The sequence below is a fragment of the Berghia stephanieae genome, chromosome 10, assembly GCF_034508935.2.
Source record: "Berghia stephanieae isolate SIO BIC M18660-M18661 chromosome 10, UCSD_Bste_1.3, whole genome shotgun sequence".
Classification (NCBI taxonomy): Eukaryota; Metazoa; Mollusca; class Gastropoda; order Nudibranchia; family Aeolidiidae; genus Berghia; species Berghia stephanieae.
Genome location: NC_088369.1, coordinates 31,548,818 through 31,570,738, shown reverse-complemented (window position 1 = coordinate 31,570,738; position 21,921 = coordinate 31,548,818). Strand labels below are relative to the sequence as shown.

General features: G+C 37.5%; 1 protein-coding gene across 2 annotated transcripts in view; it reads left to right on the top strand.

Annotated features, from left to right (window-relative positions):
* The window catches only part of LOC144980972 (myosin-VIIa-like), an 88,620-nt gene that overhangs the window by 24,936 nt on the left and 41,763 nt on the right, over positions 1-21,921 (top strand). For both annotated transcript variants that reach the window (XM_078928999.1, XM_078928998.1), the window contains exons 3-10: positions 14,562-14,822; positions 15,361-15,545; positions 15,928-16,049; positions 17,317-17,573; positions 18,409-18,562; positions 20,011-20,087; positions 20,792-20,912; positions 21,293-21,428. In XM_078928999.1, coding sequence (XP_078785125.1) covers positions 14,562-14,822; positions 15,361-15,545; positions 15,928-16,049; positions 17,317-17,573; positions 18,409-18,562; positions 20,011-20,087; positions 20,792-20,912; positions 21,293-21,428 — 1,313 coding nt within the window. The remainder of the gene's footprint in view (positions 1-14,561; positions 14,823-15,360; positions 15,546-15,927; positions 16,050-17,316; positions 17,574-18,408; positions 18,563-20,010; positions 20,088-20,791; positions 20,913-21,292; positions 21,429-21,921) is intronic.

The following is a 21,921-nucleotide window of genomic DNA, read 5'->3' as shown; positions in this document are numbered from 1 at the left end:
ATACTCAATCTCTTGGGATCTCTGGTAAACGTCACCGTTGTGACATACGGATAGCCATGTTACTCCTACGAACTTTTGGCCGAATTTTACAGATCTCTTTATACATCGCATTGTTTTTCATTTTATATTATTATTTGTTTAACTTGAAGATCACCTATCGCCCCAGAGAGATGCATTTCCCAACCCGTTTCAGAACCATAAAAAATAATAATATAAAGGGAAGATATTCCTTAATCAATAAAGTTACGACTGGTTGACTGACCGATCAAACGAAAAATAAAAACATAAAACGGCACATGAATAGAAAGTTGGGAAAGAGCCGTGAAGAGAGAGGCATGGGTCAACAAAGATGGTCTTATTCTTTCTCATAATACGCGTATTATAATATCAGTATTGACAAAGGTTAAACATTCAAAATGTGAGTGTACAAATATGTTTGCCTCCTCCCCCCCCCCCCCCCCCCCCCACCCCCACCCCCAACTTATTCACTGATAGGTTGTTGAAATTATTACAAACTAAAATGAGTGACATAATATTTTAAATCTTGTTTTTCCAGTTGCCTGTCATTCATACTGTATTTTATAGTTGTTTAAAGCGTGCAATTAATCATCACCCTTGTCTCAAGACCCCAATAATTAGATCATGCGTGCTACCTCAGATCGATGCAATGCCTTTTGAATTCGCACATTTCCGGAAGCCACGCGAGGTGGGTTCATGAACTACGCCTTTGATTTTATGTCTGAGGTTTAAGACACTGTCGATTCTTTTTATGTATTTCAAGGGCCCCGAGAGATACTACATGTTATGTTGTTGAAGAACATCATTCGTTATCTTATTGATGTTGAACACTCCTCCTCCTCCTCCTCCTCCTAGAAGATCTTCTTCTTCTTCTTCTTCTTCTTCTTCTTCTTCTTCTTCTTCTTCTTCTTCTTCTTCTTCTTCTTCTTCTTCTTCTTCTTCTTCTTCTTCTTCTTCTTCCTCCTTATTCTTTTTCCTTATTCTAGAATTTTTTCTTTTCTCTCTCTTCTCTCTCTCTCTCTCTCTCTCTCTCTCTCTCTCTCTCTCTCTCTCTCTTTTTTTTTTTTAAATGTCTTTTCCAATTGACATATTATGGACACCCTGCCAAAAAAAAACAAAAACAAAAACAACAAAAAAGCACCAAAAAAAAAAAAAAAAATCCAAACAAAAAAACCCAAACAAACCACACAAGAAAACCCACCGTCTAAGGGAGAATTGTGAACCACGCCCCAGTTAAAAGATATATACCTACATTTTTTTCGAACAACAATTACTCGCTAGAAGTCATGAACTTCCATTTGAAATCCTTACGTACTTCTCTTTTTTCCAAATAATTCTAAATTTTCTTTTTGTTTTACACGATAGATCATACATTTATAATATTCGTAATGGGCATGAGATGAATTTTAATGATTTGTTAATATCAAATTGAGAAATTAGGGAGCAGGCACCTATGTAACATAACGATCTGAAAAGCTGTTATGAAACGTTTCATACACACCTTTTCAGATCTTAGTGATTCGTTAAGCAAATTACCTATGTTATAATAATATTTGATGAGGTCGTGACTTAAGGTTATTTTCTCCATACGACACGATAAATTAACCTCTCGTCGATTTAATAATTGGCAGTTACCAAAACTCTTTATATGTGGAACTTGTAAATATAGCAGCACGCTGAGAACGAAGTAAATCGACTTTTAGGAATGATTCGAATATCCTCCTGGGTCGATTCTGTCCATAAATACGGAAGAACGTCAGTCTTGATAAAGGTAGGTTGGTCTGTTGATTGTCTTAAAATTGATTTTTTTTTGGCTCACGACCACCTGTCCCATCTTTCCTCCCTTTTCCACCACTCCTTCCTCTCTTGCATTCATTCAGTGCTTATCAAATTATCAATTCATCCAACAGTCCATCCACCCATCCATCCATATTTTACCTAACTACCTACCTACCTGCTTATCTATCTATCTATTTATGTTTCTGTCTGTCTATCCATCTATCTATATCTCTATCTTTCTATCTATCTATCTATCTATCTATCTATCTATCTATCTATCTATCTATCTATCTATCTATCTATCTATCTATCTATCTATCTGTCTATCTATCTATCTATCTGTCTATCTCTTGTATTTGCCACACTGCATGCTATTCAATCGCTAAACACAAACTCATCGAAGTCAACCCCATAAGGAATGAGAAAAAATGGCCAAGTGCTAGTGGCAGAGGCAATGACTCACCCCAACACCCCATTGATGAATAGGGTAATCCAATCGACGGGGTTGATGCTGACCTTGTCATGAAATGTAAAACGGGGATCACGCATGTCTTGCCTTAGCTAATTCCTTAGGATAAATTATGGCTGCTTTGATCAAAGTATGGATCGATTTTCTTTTCGAAGAATAGATAACCGTGTTTTTATAACAGCATTTAAAAAATAAATGACAACATTGTATTTAACGGTTTTGATTTATAATAATGAAACTCTATGATATTGACGGGGGTCCCGATAGCTCAGTTGGAAGAGCACTCGCTTCACAATCCAAGGGTCCGAGATCGATCCCGGGTGCAGTCGAGGTTGTATTTCTTCTGACCCTCCTGTCCACCCAGTAGTGATTGGGTGCCTGAGTCTGTTAGCTCTGGCGCAAAGTACTTTGCAATAGATCAGCGTCCTACCCAGAGGGTAGCAAGCAAGTGCTATTGTCCGTTTTACTCTACAGAAACCGGGATCAACTCCGGCTCCATGGGCCTAAACTCGATGATATTGATGATGAGGATGTGGTTGTTATTGTTGTTCTTGCTGCTGTTGTTTTTGTGGTGGTGATGGTGATAATGATGACGACGACGATTTAGAATTTATTAAAAATGGACAGTCTGTAGTCGCCAGTCTGTTGTCCCACAAAGATTCAGTTTGACACACCTCTGATTCAATAGTTCTGTGTTTGTTTTTGTAATGCTTGTCGCTAAATCAGATCAGTAGCACTCAGTTTAAATTCTGATTCCACTCCAAAAAAAGGAGAACTCTCAATGACTAACGTGAGATTTTATGAAATTAAAATATAATATTAAAATATAAGATCAATTATGTCGATAAAAATAATTAAGGGTTTTGTCATCATTACCGCTCTGAATAGAATGGCCTTGGTGTTGTTGAGGTTCTTATCTTTGTCCTGGGTGATTAGAGGTATGTGTAGGCGTCCTTTCCAGTATAGCCCTCGCTCGGTGGTCGACGGGGCAGCCCAAAACCAATGCTCACGCCAGGCAGCAAGTTAGAGACGTTGGCTGATAACGAGGTGTTCAGGACAACGTGGCAGACGTTTGTAGGGTGTAGTCTGAATCTACAAGGAGCCTTTAGGGATGCATAAGGGCCCCGTCTGATAAAAACTCTTATTATAAGAGTTGTCGATTCCGTAGGCATAATTGAAAAATGTTATGTTTTTAGAGATGGAATGGGTAGGTTACTAACTTGGTCTTTTGATTTTAGTCAGCGTTTGTCTCAACCAATCAGTTTTGAGAGGAAGAGGAATCAAGGAAGGAAGATAGAGAGAAGAAAAGGGAGAGTGAGAGATAGAATGATAGATAATACAATCCGGGGAAGAGAGAAAGAGGAGAAATGTAAGAGCATCGGTGATACGTTCACGGAGAGTGAATAATATTTACCAGACGATAGGACAAAAAGTGAATTGGATTCAATAGTCTGATGTCACGCAACGAGCAGATTGAAAATCGGTACTTCTTATTCTTCATGCTGGCTAGAACTTTTTTACATGTCATGTTATCAAGTGAAAACATGATCAGTTTATCATGTTTTTCTCCTCTGGATACACTTTTCTGCCCGTCGGAGTAGTATTTCATAAGGGCGTCCGCCATTGTTCCGATAGAACCAGTTACTAAATTACTATGCGTCATAACGAGCGAAGTGACGTCACGACTGTTGAAGCCTATTGCGTTCAATGTAGACAAGGAGTGGGTCAAGTTATTGGCAGTTTTTAAAACTTTTTTTTTGGGGGGGGGGGGGGGGGGGGGGGGGGGGGGGCGGTTAACTTTATGAAATAGCCTGAAGTGTGTAGTCGCCCAATTACAATAATGCTTATTTCGCAATGGTACAAGCAGTAGAGTTCGATGAAATAAAGAAATATCGAAGTGATTAATCGTGGCGGTCATGAGTCACACCTCCAACAATTGACAGTTACTATCCACACGTGGTATTAAAGAGGAAAATATATTAACTTCAAAAAGCAATATTATCGTAATAAAAATTGTTACTCGCGGTTTTCGTTGAATATAACCCACCGCATTAATACTGACATTATGAATATCAGAATAAACTAGACGGTATAAGGTGAGTTTAAAGTGAGAATGATCAGAATCAGTTTTTATTGGAAAAAAAAAGAACAAAACACATGCTTTCCTCAATGAAGGCATTACATTTATTTTAACTTAAATTTCAAATCTAAAGCTTAAAATTACATTTTATGCATTAGATTCATATCGACTTAATACCATTCTGAGACAAATAGCAGATACAATTCTATGGAATCTACCCAATTTTCTATCGACGATAACTACAAGCAATAATGTTTTCCTCTTGACTTTTATCATACGATGTAATCCATGTTTGTTTGGTTGGTTGGATGGTTGATTTACGTGTTGTTTTTCTTCTTCTTTTTTTTTTCGTTAACATGAGGCATCTAATTCAAAACAAAATAATTTGCAATGACGTTTACTATCGCTAAATATTTCTTTGACTTCCAATTCCTTCTGCATTTTCGGCTCCCAGCCTTCCAATTTGTCAGATTGTATCGATGTGTTTGAGATAGGGCTGTTTATGTCACTCCAGTTGGCATTTGGAAGACAGGCGCAGAGTGCCCCGCTATTTTCTTTTTCTTTCTTCTTTTTCTTTTTCTCTCTGATTACATTGATTATTTTTTAACATGGGTAAACGAGATTTGAAACATTTTGTCCATACTTTTTCGACACTTTAAAAAGCCATTACTACTAAACTTTTGATTCCAGATCGTCAGTTGCTTATTTGTATTATTTAACCCAGCAAAACTGATGAAAACAGATATCTTACGTAGTTTTTCCATTAATAATGGTTTGTGTGTGTGCTAATGTGTGTGTGTGTGTATGTGTATGTATATATATATATAATTCAGAAAAGTGAGTGGAGCAGGCACTTATGTTGGTAACAACAAGATATGAAGTGAGTAGAAAAGTGCCAGAAGACAATAGAGAATAAAAATTTTCCGCGGCGGTGGTGGGGTTTGAACCTGCGACCTTATTGGTACGACAACTCCGCCTGGCAGGTGAGAGCGTGGCTCTACCGTGTGAGCTATCCACGAACACAAAAATATTCGTTTCAAACCCAAGTCATTTCTAGATCCCTCTCTCACCCACTTCTGGGACCGCCGATTCGTTCGCCCACCACCATCGCGAAGTATTTTGACCAGCAGTTAAGCTTAATAGCCAATATTCTCAACACAAACATATAACATAGAAACGATTGAGACATTGAGTATGCTCCGGTGTATGGGGTGAATTTTTAATTCAGAAAAGTGAGTGGAGCAGGCACTTATGTTGGTAACAACAAGATATGAAGTGAGTAGAAAAGTGCCAGAAGACAATAGAGAATAAAAATTTTCCGCGGCGGTGGTGGGGTTTGAACCTGCGACCTTATTGGTACGACAACTCCGCCTGGCAGGTGAGAGCGTGGCTCTACCGTGTGAGCTATCCACGAACACAAAAATATTCGTTTCAAACCCAAGTCATTTCTAGATCCCTCTCTCACCCACTTCTGGGACCGCCGATTCGTTCGCCCACCACCATCGCGAAGTATTTTGACCAGCAGTTAAGCTTAATAGCCAATATTCTCAACACAAACATATAACATAGAAACGATTGAGACATAGAGTATGCTCCGGTGTATGGGGTGAATTTTTAATTCAGAAAAGTGAGTGGAGCAGGCACTTATGTTGGTAACAACAAGATATGAAGTGAGTAGAAAAGTGCCAGAAGACAATAGAGAATAAAAATTTTCCGCGGCGGTGGTGGGGTTTGAACCTGCGACCTTATTGGTACGACAACTCCGCCTGGCAGGTGAGAGCGTGGCTCTACCGTGTGAGCTATCCACGAACACAAAAATATTCGTTTCAAACCCAAGTCATTTCTAGATCCCTCTCTCACCCACTTCTGGGACCGCCGATTCGTTCGCCCACCACCATCGCGAAGTATTTTGACCAGCAGTTAAGCTTAATAGCCAATATTCTCAACACAAACATATAACATAGAAACGATTGAGACATAGAGTATGCTCCGGTGTATGGGGTGAATTTTTAATTCAGAAAAGTGAGTGGAGCAGGCACTTATGTTGGTAACAACAAGATATGAAGTGAGTAGAAAAGTGCCAGAAGACAATAGAGAATAAAAATTTTCCGCGGCGGTGGTGGGGTTTGAACCTGCGACCTTATTGGTACGACAACTCCGCCTGGCAGGTGAGAGCGTGGCTCTACCGTGTGAGCTATCCACGAACACAAAAATATTCGTTTCAAACCCAAGTCATTTCTAGATCCCTCTCTCACCCACTTCTGGGACCGCCGATTCGTTCGCCCACCACCATCGCGAAGTATTTTGACCAGCAGTTAAGCTTAATAGCCAATATTCTCAACACAAACATATAACATAGAAACGATTGAGACATTGAGTATGCTCCGGTGTATGGGGTGAATTTTTAATTCAGAAAAGTGAGTGGAGCAGGCACTTATGTTGGTAACAACAAGATATGAAGTGAGTAGAAAAGTGCCAGAAGACAATAGAGAATAAAAATTTTCCGCGGCGGTGGTGGGGTTTGAACCTGCGACCTTATTGGTACGACAACTCCGCCTGGCAGGTGAGAGCGTGGCTCTACCGTGTGAGCTATCCACGAACACAAAAATATTCGTTTCAAACCCAAGTCATTTCTAGATCCCTCTCTCACCCACTTCTGGGACCGCCGATTCGTTCGCCCACCACCATCGCGAAGTATTTTGACCAGCAGTTAAGCTTAATAGCCAATATTCTCAACACAAACATATAACATAGAAACGATTGAGACATTGAGTCTATTGGCTATTAAGCTTAACTGCTGGTCAAAATACTTCGCGATGGTGGTGGGCGAACGAATCGGCGGTCCCAGAAGTGGGTGAGAGAGGGATCTAGAAATGACTTGGGTTTGAAACGAATATTTTTGTGTTCGTGGATAGCTCACACGGTAGAGCCACGCTCTCACCTGCCAGGCGGAGTTGTCGTACCAATAAGGTCGCAGGTTCAAACCCCACCACCGCCGCGGAAAATTTTTATTCTCTATTGTCTTCTGGCACTTTTCTACTCACTTCATATCTTGTTGTTACCAACATAAGTGCCTGCTCCACTCACTTTTCTGAATTAAAAATTCACCCCATACACCGGAGCATACTCAATGTCTCAATCGTTTCTATGTTATATGTTTGTGTTGAGAATATTGGCTATTAAGCTTAACTGCTGGTCAAAATACTTCGCGATGGTGGTGGGCGCGAACGAATCGGCGGTCCCAGAAGTGGGTGAGAGAGGGATCTAGAAATGACTTGGGTTTGAAACGAATATTTTTGTGTTCGTGGATAGCTCACACGGTAGAGCCACGCTCTCACCTGCCAGGCGGAGTTGTCGTACCAATAAGGTCGCAGGTTCAAACCCCACCACCGCCGCGGAAAATTTTTATTCTCTATTGTCTTCTGGCACTTTTCTACTCACTTCATATCTTGTTGTTACCAACATAAGTGCCTGCTCCACTCACTTTTCTGAATTAAAAATTCACCCCATACACCGGAGCATACTCAATGTCTCAATCGTTTCTATGTTATATGTTTGTGTTGAGAATATTGGCTATTAAGCTTAACTGCTGGTCAAAATACTTCGCGATGGTGGTGGGCGAACGAATCGGCGGTCCCAGAAGTGGGTGAGAGAGGGATCTAGAAATGACTTGGGTTTGAAACGAATATTTTTGTGTTCGTGGATAGCTCACACGGTAGAGCCACGCTCTCACCTGCCAGGCGGAGTTGTCGTACCAATAAGGTCGCAGGTTCAAACCCCACCACCGCCGCGGAAAAAAATTTTTTATTCTCTATTGTCTTCTGGCACTTTTCTACTCACTTCATATCTTGTTGTTACCAACATAAGTGCCTGCTCCACTCACTTTTCTGAATTAAAAATTCACCCCATACACCGGAGCATACTCAATGTCTCAATCGTTTCTATGTTATATGTTTGTGTTGAGAATATTGGCTATTAAGCTTAACTGCTGGTCAAAATACTTCGCGATGGTGGTGGGCGAACGAATCGGCGGGCCCAGAAGTGGGTGAGAGAGGGATCTAGAAATGACTTGGGTTTGAAACGAATATTTTTGTGTTCGTGGATAGCTCACACGGTAGAGCCACGCTCTCACCTGCCAGGCGGAGTTGTCGTACCAATAAGGTCGCAGGTTCAAACCCCACCACCGCCGCGGAAAATTTTTATTCTCTATTGTCTTCTGGCACTTTTCTACTCACTTCATATCTTGTTGTTACCAACATAAGTGCCTGCTCCACTCACTTTTCTGAATTAAAAATTCACCCCATACACCGGAGCATACTCAATGTCTCAATCGTTTCTATGTTATATGTTTGTGTTGAGAATATTGGCTATTAAGCTTAACTGCTGGTCAAAATACTTCGCGATGGTGGTGGGCGAACGAATCGGCGGTCCCAGAAGTGGGTGAGAGAGGGATCTAGAAATGACTTGGGTTTGAAACGAATATTTTTGTGTTCGTGGATAGCTCACACGGTAGAGCCACGCTCTCACCTGCCAGGCGGAGTTGTCGTACCAATAAGGTCGCAGGTTCAAACCCCACCACCGCCGCGGAAAAAATTTTTATTCTCTATTGTCTTCTGGCACTTTTCTACTCACTTCATATCTTGTTGTTACCAACATAAGTGCCTGCTCCACTCACTTTTCTGAATTAAAAATTCACCCCATACACCGGAGCATACTCAATGTCTCAATCGTTTCTATGTTATATGTTTGTGTTGAGAATATTGGCTATTAAGCTTAACTGCTGGTCAAAATACTTCGCGATGGTGGTGGGCGAACGAATCGGCGGTCCAGAAGTGGGTGAGAGAGGGATCTAGAAATGACTTGGGTTTGAAACGAATATTTTTGTGTTCGTGGATAGCTCACACGGTAGAGCCACGCTCTCACCTGCCAGGCGGAGTTGTCGTACCAATAAGGTCGCAGGTTCAAACCCCACCACCGCCGCGGAAAATTTTTATTCTCTATTGTCTTCTGGCACTTTTCTACTCACTTCATATCTTATATATATATATATATATATATATATATATATATATATATATATATTATATATATATATATATATATAGATAGATAGAGAGAGAGAGAGAGAGAGAGAGAGAGAGAGAGAGAGAGAGAGAGAGAGAGAGAGAGAGAGAGAGAGAGAGAGAGAGATGGGGGGAAAAGCCGTTTAACATCAGTACATATAACTTTTTATTGATATTATCGCAGATTCTTTATTCTGGAATAAAGCAAAACAAAACAACCAAGCAGTGACGAGCTGCGTGTAACGTAACTTGTGGTTGATTAAAAAGATCAAAGTCAAAGCTGAAAGCCATAGTGAGATAAGGGAGAATGTATTTGTCATTTCGGCTGTGAAATAAATGTCAGGGTTTCTTGTCTGATGCTCGCGAGCGAAAAAGAGCGGTCAAGGACGAAACCTCAAACAATTTATTAGCTAGTGGTGATTGATCAAGAGGAGGGAGGGAAGGAGATAAATAGATGTAGAGAGTGAAATAATGACAGGATTATGTGTGTGTGTGTGTGTGTGTGTCTGTGTGTTTGTAGATAGTGTGTGTGTGTGAGTGAGAGAGAGAGAGAGAGAGAGAGAGAGAGAGAGAGAGAGAGAGAGAGAGAGAGAGTGAGAGAGAGAGAGAGAGAGTCGTCATACCGTTCTGTACACGAAGTTGAGCTATTTTGCACAACAGTCACAATCAGAGAACCGTAATTTTACGATATTATAGTCTAAGTATTATATTCTCTGAATTGAGCCGATGTGATGATTTCTGTTATCAGGAATTCCAATGACATCAATTCATCTTCAATTCTTTAACGCCAGCGTGTCCAGCAATGCATAAGGACGTTAATGGCTGTAAATCTAAATTCGTCATTCTCTTCCTTCTTTTCTTTCATGTTTATATCAGCGCCGGGAATCGTATTAAGTGAGCGGAATATAAGATTTTATTCTTAAAGACTTAAAAAACAAACAGATAATAAAAATTAACTAATCAATACGATTAAAAAGATTTGATATTTTTTGTTTACTTGACCATGCTACCTTCTATTATTTTTTATTTCAAGTTGAACCCCCCCCCCCCCCCCAAAAAAAAAAAAAAAAAAAAAAAACAAAACAAAAACCCAACAAAAAAAAACAAAACAAAACACCCCCCCCCCCCAAAAAAAAAAAAAACAAAAAAAACAAAACACAACAGGTTCTTTGAAAGGGAAAAAAACCCATGATAATAGCATTGATTTGAAAACTTCTCGACAAGACAATACGTATTTAATGTTGGATCTATTAAAATCCTCATTGTATTTGAAAGAGCAGTTTAAAACAATTCTCTCTCTCTCTCTCTCTCTCTCTCTCTCTCTCTCTCTCTCTCTCTCTCTCTCTCTCTCTCTCTCTCTCTCTCTCTCTCTCTCTCTCTCTCTCTCTCTCTCTCTCTCTCTCTCTCTCTCTCTCTCAAAAGAAATGAATGCTCAAAAATTGATTTATCTATTTCATATATATAAATCTATTAATCGTTTTCTCGAATGTCGTTTGTAATGTGTGGGCAAGGTCATCGGTAAAATAAAATTATTGCGCACATTATCGTTATAGAGTGTATTAAATTTTCTCTGTAATAGGATGCCAGGGGCAGAGCGTCAGTAATGAAAGCCAAAGATATGAGGTTCAATCCTCCCCGTGGCCAAAAATGTTTAATGTTTTAACTTTTTCCCCCAAGAATGTTCTTTCAATTTGTATGACTCTTTCTCATACACAACTTTTACTTTTAAAAGAACAAATAAACGAAAAAAATGTTTTAAATAACCCAAAAACAAACAACTTATTTTATTTATTTACTTTTTGTAGTGTTATCAAATACTATTGATATTTGAATGTGATCGAAAATTATTTTTATCGTTTTTAAGCATTCATTTGTCAGACCTCCCACCCCCTTCCTCCTCTTCAACCTTACATGTTATATAGCCTGATACATTGAATTGGATTTGTTTTGACGCTGCCAATTAAATATCTATTTAAGATTTTATCTGTCTTTCTCATTTCTTGGTTCAGAAATTTATAATAATACGAGACGAGATAATTGGTGTGTAATGTGTAAAGAGTAAAAATATTTGTAGTTCAAGAACCTGTGTGTCCAGACACAACGAATGCATCCCTTTTTTTTTTTTTTTTTTTACTTAACTTGCGATCTGACTTTGAACAGGTTGTTGTGTTTATCAACCGTTACCGCCTGTTAACAACCCGTCAATCAGTAATTTCCAAGAATTATTTTTGGCATGTATGTGGTCTATTTTAGCCACTGTTCCTGTTTGTTGTTAGCAGAAAATAATCTTCTTTTTCCCACCCCACTTTCTCCGATATAATGTTTACAAAATTCTGATCACTGTGAAGCAATAAAAACTGCAATACGTCTCTAAGCTCAAGAGCTTGAGCATCACGAGTGATGTAGTGATGAAGCCAATTTTATAAATAAAAAATTTAAGAGTTTAGGATGTAAACATTCACATTTTATCAGACTTTTGCTATTCCAAGAATTTCTTAATGCGAAAATGAAACTTCTTGAAATGGCTTTTTATGAATTGTGACCGCATTGAAAAGATAAAGGGTAATCTTAATAGCGCATTTTTAATTTCTATTTTTTCTTTATTTTTATCAATTGGAATTTGACAATATTATTTTATATTTGTATTTAACTTTAACTGCTTTTGTCACTCTTTCCATATCTGCTTTTAAAAAAACATTTATGAAACGAAACCCCTATCTTGTTCTGAGGAATGAAACGTGTGCCGAACATTCCGGTGGAGTGATATGAATATGTTTTCATAGCAAAGTTGCTAAGCTTTTCGGTCTGCTGGGGTGGGATCTTTTGACCTTCTATGGTGGACGAAGAGGTCGCTCTTGATCTTGTGTCTTTCCCCCTCTTTTATCGGTTTTCCTTTTTCATGTTGCGTTCTGTCTTTGTCTTGGAATGAGATTACTTGGTTTTGCCCTGACATTGGCTGAAGTCCATGTCTGAGAGGGAAACATTCTAATGTATAATATTTATTTTGGGAGGGTTGGGATTTTTTCCTTGTAAACCATTTAATTTATCCGTTCTGCTTTGGACCGAACAAGATTTGTTTTGAAAAAACAAAACAGAAACTTTTAAGTGTTTGAGTGTATTCCTCTGTGTTGGAATTTGCGCTTGTATCTGGGTGGGACTTTTAGGCGATCTCAAAGCATATTGATAGTTTGCTCTTGGAATCGGCTTCTGTTTCCTGTTTAACTGAACCAGTGTTCTTTTTCTCGAGTGCTTTTACATGTAAATCTAGAATTTTTTTGCCATCCCATCTTCCATCTTACTGGCGTTGAAATAACCTAAAAGTGTCGCAAGCGCCGTGAAACACCTTAAAAACAAATTTTGACCTGCTGCAGCATCTGATGGTTATATTGCTGGTCTATACTCATCACTGCATACAAGTGTCAAATCGCTTGTTCAATCCAGGTCCAAGACTCGGTTGCAAAATGAAGTAAAACAATGTCAATGTCCCAAGTTTCAACCACTCTGAATTTATTACGTGCTATTTTCTCCACAAAGCAATTGGTATTAATCCTCATCGGATCCAATGAAGTTTTGATGTGAAAATGGTCCTTGTGTTGTTAGTTTAACACCCCTTAACCGGGGTAAGCTCTGGCTTTGTGAGTTTCAACGACCAACTCCATTTTATGACTATTTTTATTGTGAGGCTATGTGGTCGATTTCGGATCGGAAGGTCCTGGGTTCGAGCCTCGCTCTGCTCATAGTTGAGTTCGTGGAAAATTTTCTTTACTCTCACCGTATTCAGATGTAAAATGAGTACCTAACCGTTAACAACGTTGTCTCTGTCCGAAAAATTGTAATATCGCATCATGTCCCGTCCTACTGTTGAGTGTTTCTGGGACCCCTTGTAAAGAGCTTTGAGCACGTTTAGTTCAGTGGATATTGCTCTATATAAAAGCTCAGTTTTTTATTCTTTTTTTTATGTGCCTATGTCCCAACCCAACAGCACAGAGCCTAAATCAAAACAGAGGCTGCCTTTATTGTGTTCATTGTCTGTCCTGTATGATCAATTTGTCATTCTGCAACGTCGAAAGCCTGTCACAACTAAAATTATAAATTATCGGTGATCGGTGTGTGTTGATTTTGTCGATTTAGGCAAGTGAAGGGATTTGTTTGCATTTCTCATTTCTTTTGTATCTTTTTTTTTTTTTTAACTTTATACCGTTCGAAGCTTACTACGTGATTTAAGACGGAAAAAATACCCACAAATAAATAATTCATTAGTTGTTTACAAAAAAAAGGTAAATACAAGTCGAGCCTCTGATGATAAGTAGGGGACAATATTTTGCCTTATAACCTCTATAAGACACTTATTATGACTCTTAGACTTAGTATGTCGGGATGATTTGGGTGCTAAAATGAATTTATCGCTAGAAATATGAGGCGTGTGTTAATTTTTTTTTTTTTAAGAATTTCATATTTGTGATCATTTTTGCTTTAATCTCACCTTTCGACAACTGGTTCATCCCGACATAAAAATTGCGGGATTGAGACGTTGGGTCACAATTATCCTATGCACTGACATGGCTGAATAGTGTTTACGTTAAATAAAGAAACAACGTTATGAGGAAAGTATATTTCCATATTCATTTCATATTGCATTTTGAATGCTTGACTTTAAAATGTACCTATATTCATTGGTTCTAAAGTATTCCAATCAGAACACCTCTTTTCGATTTGATAATTCTGACAAAAGATCATGACTGTTATGAAAAACGAGGGATACCCAATATTTTCCTGTTACACTTGTTAGGAATACACGTATTCTTGGTTGACGAACCACTTTTGTATGTATGCATCAGGCTTTTGATTGTTTCCTTTATTTTGTTTTATTTTATAAAAAGACAAAACTGGTCTCTAACGGGGTTTAAACAAGCACTGGGATGACTGCCAAATAAGGCCTCTATTACATTTGGAGATTGTGTAGAAATTATGTAAATATCATGATCTGGACAAGCAACACCTCTTATCTACCGCCACTGAAGGCACTGTTGTGAATAAAATCCATTTGCTTTCATGTGTTTTCCAGTCACAAGCACTGAAATCAGTAACGGTTTTAAAAAACGAGTGATAACTATGGTTTTTAATGCTGTAACGTTTACATTTTTCCAAAAAGGGAGACTATGTGTGGCTGGACCCAGAAAAACCAGGAGAGTTCACCGTGGCCATCGGGGCCAAAGTGGTCACATCTGATTCAGGTCGAATCAAGCTTCTGGACGACGATGGACAGGAACATTGGCTGGACGGGTCGCGACAGATGCGACACATGCACCAGTCTTCAATTGAAGGAATTGAGGACATGATAGGACTGGGTGACCTCAATGAGTCTGGAATCCTCAGGAACCTGTTTGTTCGTTATATGGACCATCATATCTATGTAAGTGACTATGGTGTGAACATAAAGATGTATTGTGTCTCCTCTTTTTAAAGCTTCCGTCGATGAAGTATTGAGTTAGCAACATATTATATGCAACTTAATTTAATATATTTTTCTAAAAAATAGAATAAATAGTAAGATCATCCTTCCCCTTCTCGAACTCCCTTTAAAGTCAATTGTTGAAACTGACTCAGAAATGAAACCTACATGTATCACAAATTCAAAATTTCCTTTTTTCATAAATTCTCTCTGTCCTTCTCCTCTCCCCTCTCTACTCTCTCTCTCTCTCTCTCTCTCTCTCTCTCTCTCTCTCTCTCTCTCTCTCTCTCTCCCTCTCTCCCTCTCTCCCTCTCTCTCTCTCTCTCTCTCTCTCTCTCTCTCTCTCTCTCTCTCTCTCTCTCTCTCTCTCTCTCTCTCTCAGCCTGTGTTTATTTGTTTTAATATTTTCATTTGAGTGACAGTCTGATCCAGTTATTGACTTTTAAGGTAAATGAAACTTGAAATTGTATTTAATTTTTTTTAAACTGACATTCCACAGACCTACACAGGCTCCATTCTAGTAGCCATCAACCCTTATGAAATCCTCCCGATCTACACAGGCGAGCAAATCCAAATGTACAGGGACAAAAAGATAGGAGAGCTACCCCCGCACATCTTTGCCATTGCTGATAATTCCTACAGCAGTATGCAGCGTTATAAGCATGACCAGTGTGTCATTATCAGGTGAGTTTCATATTGTCCAGAGAAATGCCTACTACATGCTTAACGGGATCGTAGGCCTAACAATCAATGCTGTGCATAGTTGATATGACAAATCTACAACCATTATCAATGTGCAATATTAGTGCGCTTACAAAGCTGTGTTTATTCTCACAGCCAGCTATTTTTATCTTATGGCATCCCATTTTAAAACTGGCATACGTCTCTCACTGCTCATCCCCTGTCTCAATATGTGCCCTATCCCAGGAGTCATTCCTGAGGGCTAAAGAATTTAGGTTTGGCTATCATTTCCTTTTCAGGGAACCGACTACATTCAATCCCATTGGTTGTAGCAGTAGTTGAAATCATTTGATCTTTTGTTCTTTCTTTTTTTTTTTTTCTTTAGTGGAGAGTCAGGAGCAGGAAAGACAGAAAGCACTAAGCTAATTCTTCAATTTTTGGCTGCTGTCTCAGGCCAACATTCTTGGATTGAACAACAGATTCTGGAGGCTAATCCAATTATGGAAGGTAATACAGAAATTAAAAAGGTGTAAATGTCTAAAGAAATGGGCTACTGCAGAGGAATTATATAATGGTTATAAACTTAAAATTATGTCCATTCATTTTTTTTTTTCTTTTAAGGTGTAACATTTCAAGTGTTGTTCAGCTAATACCAGTATTGCCCAATCAATTTTATTTAACTAATTTAATTATATAAGCCTGTTTACGCCTTTGTATAAAGTTGTTATTTAATCCTAGTCGGTACTCTTGATGAAATAAATATCCAATTTCTCGATGCAGGCATCTGCTTTACTTTTAGTAGTCAATTAGTCATTTGTAACATCTGATTGCATTTTTTTTTCATGTGTTTTTCTTTCTTTTATTATTATTTCATGGTGGGCAAGAAAGTCACTCCTCTTGCTGTGTCACCTATTCCCCAATATCTGTTTTCTGTCTCTATCTTGGAATGAGATGGCTTGGTTTTTGTCCTGGCTCTGGTTGGGGTTCTTTTATATGATATTAAATATTAGTTTTAGGAAATATCTTTTCCCTTGTAAACATTATCCCATAGGTTTTTGCTTTGAATATAATAATTTATAAGCATTTGAGTGTGTTCCACTTTGTGGGATCCTGCACTGATGTCTGGAAGGGACTTTCAGGCGATCTCAAACAAGGTACATTGATAATTCGCTCTTGGAATCTACTTCCATTCTCTATTTGAATCAGTCCCCCTTTACTTAGTTTTACTCAGGTGCTTTTAATTTTAAATCTAGGATTTTTAGACGATCCAATTTTTTCATGAAATTACTTTAAAATTTTGCATTGTAAAACCCTTAATAACCCCCCCCAAAAAAAACAAAAACAAAAAACAAAAAAAAAAAACCAGCAAAAAACCAACAAAATGAAAGCATGCATATGTTTTTTTTTTGTTTTTTTTTTGTGTACTTCATTTTCCTCCCTCTCTTTTGGATCCAAAACTGAACAAGTGAAGTCCAGTAATTGTTTAACAAGGGTATCATAGCATTGTCTTAAGTATATTTTGAACATCTAAATGTATATCATTTCAGAATTTTGTCATCAATCATATTTTATTCTCAATAATAAGAAGGTATTTTGCTTGTGGGGTTTCTTTTAGAATTTTATGATGAATGGTTTAATAAGAATATATTGGTCTTAATTTGTTTGTAATTGTCAAACCCAGCATTTATCTGTTTTACATTACATTTTATTCTAAGGCTGTAAAATTTTCTTTCAGTCTATTCTTTTTATTAATGATTTGAATATTTAATTACAGCCTTTGGAAATGCAAAAACCATCAGAAATGACAATTCCAGTCGATTTGGCAAGTACATTGACATCCACTTCAATGACAAAGGTGTCATAGAAGGTGCAAAGATTGAACAGTATCTGCTGGAAAAGTCCCGTATTGTCAGCCAGATGCATGATGAGAGGAATTACCATATCTTCTACTGCATGCTGGCTGGCCTCAGTGCAGAGGATAAAGCCAAATTGGAGCTGAGCCACGTCAAGAGCTATTCTTACCTTATACAGGTATGTTTATAAGTAATTACTCCCCAAACTTTTAGTTAATTTTTAAAGAATAATTTATCTTATCAAATGGTGTTTATTGAGCCAGTGGTTCTCAAATTTTTGGATTCCAAGGGCCATCTGACTTAAAATGGTCGGTGGCAAATTACTGTGAAACTTAGAAACCATTTTTGTGCCTTGGCTAATTGACTGCTTTGTACCAGTCCTTGGACCATGATTTGAGAATCAGTGATTTAAGCAGCAAAGTATGTAAGAAATGCTGACCAACAACAAAAAAGAGAAAATGAAAGTCAAGTATAGTTCTGAGTATGTTAATTTTACAGAACATTATCAACAAATGGCTATGTGGTCTTGTGGTATGACACTCGCTTTCTGATCGGAAGGTCCTGGGTTCGAGCCTCGCACTCGGCGCATAGTTGAGTCCTTGTAAAAGGCTCTTTACTCACTTTCTCTCACCTTACTCAGATGTAAAATGAGTACCTGGCCGTTAGCAGCGTTGTCTTTGTCCGAAAAATTGTAATATCGCCTAACAGGCAGCATGTCCCGTCCTATATGTTAAATGTTGCTGTTGACCAGGTACCCTTGTTAAGTGCTTTGAGCACATTTAGTGGTTATATAAAAAAAAGCTCAAAGCTAAAAAAAAAAAGAAAAGAGGTTAACAACTTTGCAATGAATTGTCTAAATAATGCATATTGACATATAATATAATTGATAAAATGATAATTATTGTGTGTTACTGTGAAATATATTATATACCTAACGGAGAAATTGTGTGGTAAAATTCATCAAGTATGATATAAAAGATTCGATTGTACACCTGCTATTCGATTCAAAACAGGGGGGAAATATAGAATGTGAAGGCCGTGATGACAAGAAAGACTATGCTGACATTCGATCTGCCATGAAGGTCCTCATGTTCAAAGACAGTGATATGTGGGAAATCCTCAAGATTCTTTCTGCTTTGTTACACCTGGGAAATGTGGAATACAATGGTAGGCATAGGCACTAAAGCATGTTGTTCCCTTGAATTTGACTTTCTAACCATGTCCTGGAATGGCATGTCTTGGTTTTGTCAAGTTTTAGCTTTGATTTTATGCCACATATTTTTCCCACCTTCTTCTTCTTCTTCGTCTTCGTCTTCTTCTTCTTCTTCTTCTTCTTCTTCTTCTTCTCATTCTTCTTCTTCTTCTTCCTCCTCCTCCTCCTCCTCCTTCTTCTTCTTCTTCTTCTTCTTCTTCTTCTTCTTCTTCTTCTTCTTCTTCTCCTTCTCCTCCTCCTCCTCCTCCTCCTCCTCCTCCTCCTCCTCCTTACAATTTCATTTTTTATATGCCTTTGTTTTGATTAAGAAACTAGGGAGCAGACATCGGTGTAAGATAAAGATCTGAACAAATGTGTATGAAAAGTGCCAGACAAAGCAAGAAAGAAAAATACAACAAAAACAACATCCCAAAGAAAAAACCTTCCATATACACTTGTTAGATTAGATCATTGTTTGTTTTGATTACCTCTATCTCTGATCAGCCCTTTTTGGTTAGAATGTAGGTGATGTAGGCTGAGCGCATGATTTGATTACTGATGGGTAACTCTTACATTGGTCTTTCTTTTTCCAATGTGCTTTTATCCATGAACGTTCCAGTTACTTCTTATATTTTTTGTCTCTCTCATGAATGTATATTATTTTCGCTCTAAAAATGATCTGAAGATGTCACAAGCATTTTAAAATGTTTAGTTTAGCAAATAAATGAATCACCTAAACCATTTAGAATATTAAAGGTTCCTTCATTAGGAGGCGCCGATGTCAACTGTTCTTACTTTTTTTGTTTTGTTTTTTTGTTTTGCTTGTTTTTTTGTTTTTTTTTTGTTTTTGTTTTTTTGGTTTGCTTTGAGCAAGGCATATCAACAAACAATACACAAACCTGTCAACCCTCTGGCCCTATTTTTATATACGATAGCTCTATTGATAGTCTTGCATTCAACATTGTCTCTTTTTATGACATCAAGGATAGTGTGTCCTGATAGCTCCGTTGCAAGAGCACTTGCTTCACACACAAAAGGACAAGTATCAATACTAATACTAGGGTGTTTGATCATATTTTTTTTGACGTAAACTCCTGCCCCTATAGATGGGGTCTGTTTAATTTGGCAGAAAGTACTCTACAATAGATTGGTATCCAGAGGGTAGCAAGCAATTGCTATTGTTCGTTTAACACTATAGAAATGTGGATAATCTCTGGCTCCTTTGGTCATATGAGTGTAAAGACTTCTTTTGTTATGGTAAATAGACTTGATTCATAATTTCCAGATCATCATTTTTAAAATTAAGATTTGTATGCACAATTATAATTCTCATTTGCAAATGCAACTTTTAAAGTTTTATCAACAAAGTTCCATCTTCTTTATTTTACCCCCTTATCCTTTTTTGTGTCTTTTTTTTCTTCAGAAATTGAGTTAGATAATATAGAAGCTACAGAGATCAAAGACATTTCATACATTAACAAGGTGGCCAGGCAACTAGAGGTAGGAAGGAAAATGATTAATGAATATTAGATGACCGGCACATTATGATTATTCTTACTTTTTATATCGCTCAAAATCACAGGAATTCAGAATTATGCAGTCAGTATTCTGTATATTGTAAATTTGTACTTGGAAAAAAATTGAACAAAAGAGAGAACAATTCTTCAAGGGGAACCCCCTTTATTATTGAGTTGGTGTTTCAAATTATTCCTTTTTTTTATCATCGTAATTGAGTTACTTTTGAGGTACCTACACTATCTCCAATTGTTTTACCTTTTATTGCTAGATGTGTTTTTTCTCTCCTTAAAATGCCCACTGTTCTATGTGAAAAAGTTCTTTATTATTAAGTTTCTCTTTGTGTAATGTCAGGAGATTTATCATCACCAACATCATTGCTGTCATTTCATTATCAGTCACCATCATTCATTGTCAATTTCATCATCATCACTTTCTTAGTCACCAGCTTCATCATAGTCAATATTTTTAGATCAACAGCGTTGTAAGAGGTTGGCTGATATATATTCTTTTCCTGCATTTTAAAATTTATTCCATCTATCTCTCAGGGTGAAAATATTTTTTTCTTCCAAAAAAATTCTTAACAAAATTTTGAATTTCATTGTTGGTAAATCTGTTACAGATTTTCTGTTTCAGCCTGTTTTTCAGTAACAGTATTCAATCACTTTATCCTTTTTGCACCAACTCAGGTAAATGCTCAAGCCCTAATAGATGCTCTTACAACCAAAACTATCGTGGCCAAAGGGGAGAGTGTCACTTACACTATGAACAAAGAATCTTCTCTTGATGTCAGGGATGCCTTTGTTAAAGGTTGGTAATATTTGAAATTAGGCACATTGGGGAATCATAAGTAATTTGTTCTAAAGAGATCATGGAGAGAATATTGGGGAATTATGATGTTAAATACAAAGTAACTTGTTTGAAAGGGACCAATGAGAGAATATATCTTTAAAGCCTTTTCAAAATACATTTCCTCCATTATTTTTTTTTTTTGAGCTACTGATGATTACTTTTGTTTTTCTTTCAAATATATACCATCTGCTGCTTCTGTCCACGTTTGTCAAAACCTTTCATACCATTCTTTGATAGGGAACTTCCTTCTTTTCATTTTTATTGCTAACACTATTTTGTTTTACATGTTAAGATTTATTTTGTACTAGCTATTTTACAAAACCAATATTATCATACAGGTATCTATGGCCGTATGTTTGTATGGATTGTGGATAAGATCAATAATGCCATTTACAAGCCAAAGTCCACTGCTGCCTACAGGAAATCTATTGGAGTCTTGGACATATTTGGCTTTGAGAACTTTGACAAAAACAGGTAAGTGTTAACTGATTTTAACAATAGATAAAGAATTGCTGCTGGAATTACTTTTTTTGTCATTGAGAATCCCTGACCTATGTTCTTGAATAACTAAGTGGTAAGCCATGTGGCCACAGGAGCTATGGTCCATCCCAGTATATTGTGCAGAATCTATCATTGACATTCGATTGTCACCTTTTTGATGAGACTTTAACTTTTCACAAAGTTTATCCAGCAGGACTTACATTAGACCTAACTCCCAAACTGGTTTATTAATAGAGATGGTGGTGGGGATGAATTGTCTGGCTGACATCAAGCAATGTGTGTTTTCGCTGGTCATCTTGAAGTTTACCCATTGGCTTTGAATGTAGTTAAAAGTCTGCTTATATATCTTTGAGTCACCTATCTAAGATGTTGACTTAAATAATAATAATAACAACAATATATTTCTATAGCACCTAAGCATCCACTTAAAAGTGCTCTGCAGCGCTTTACAATTAACTCATATTTA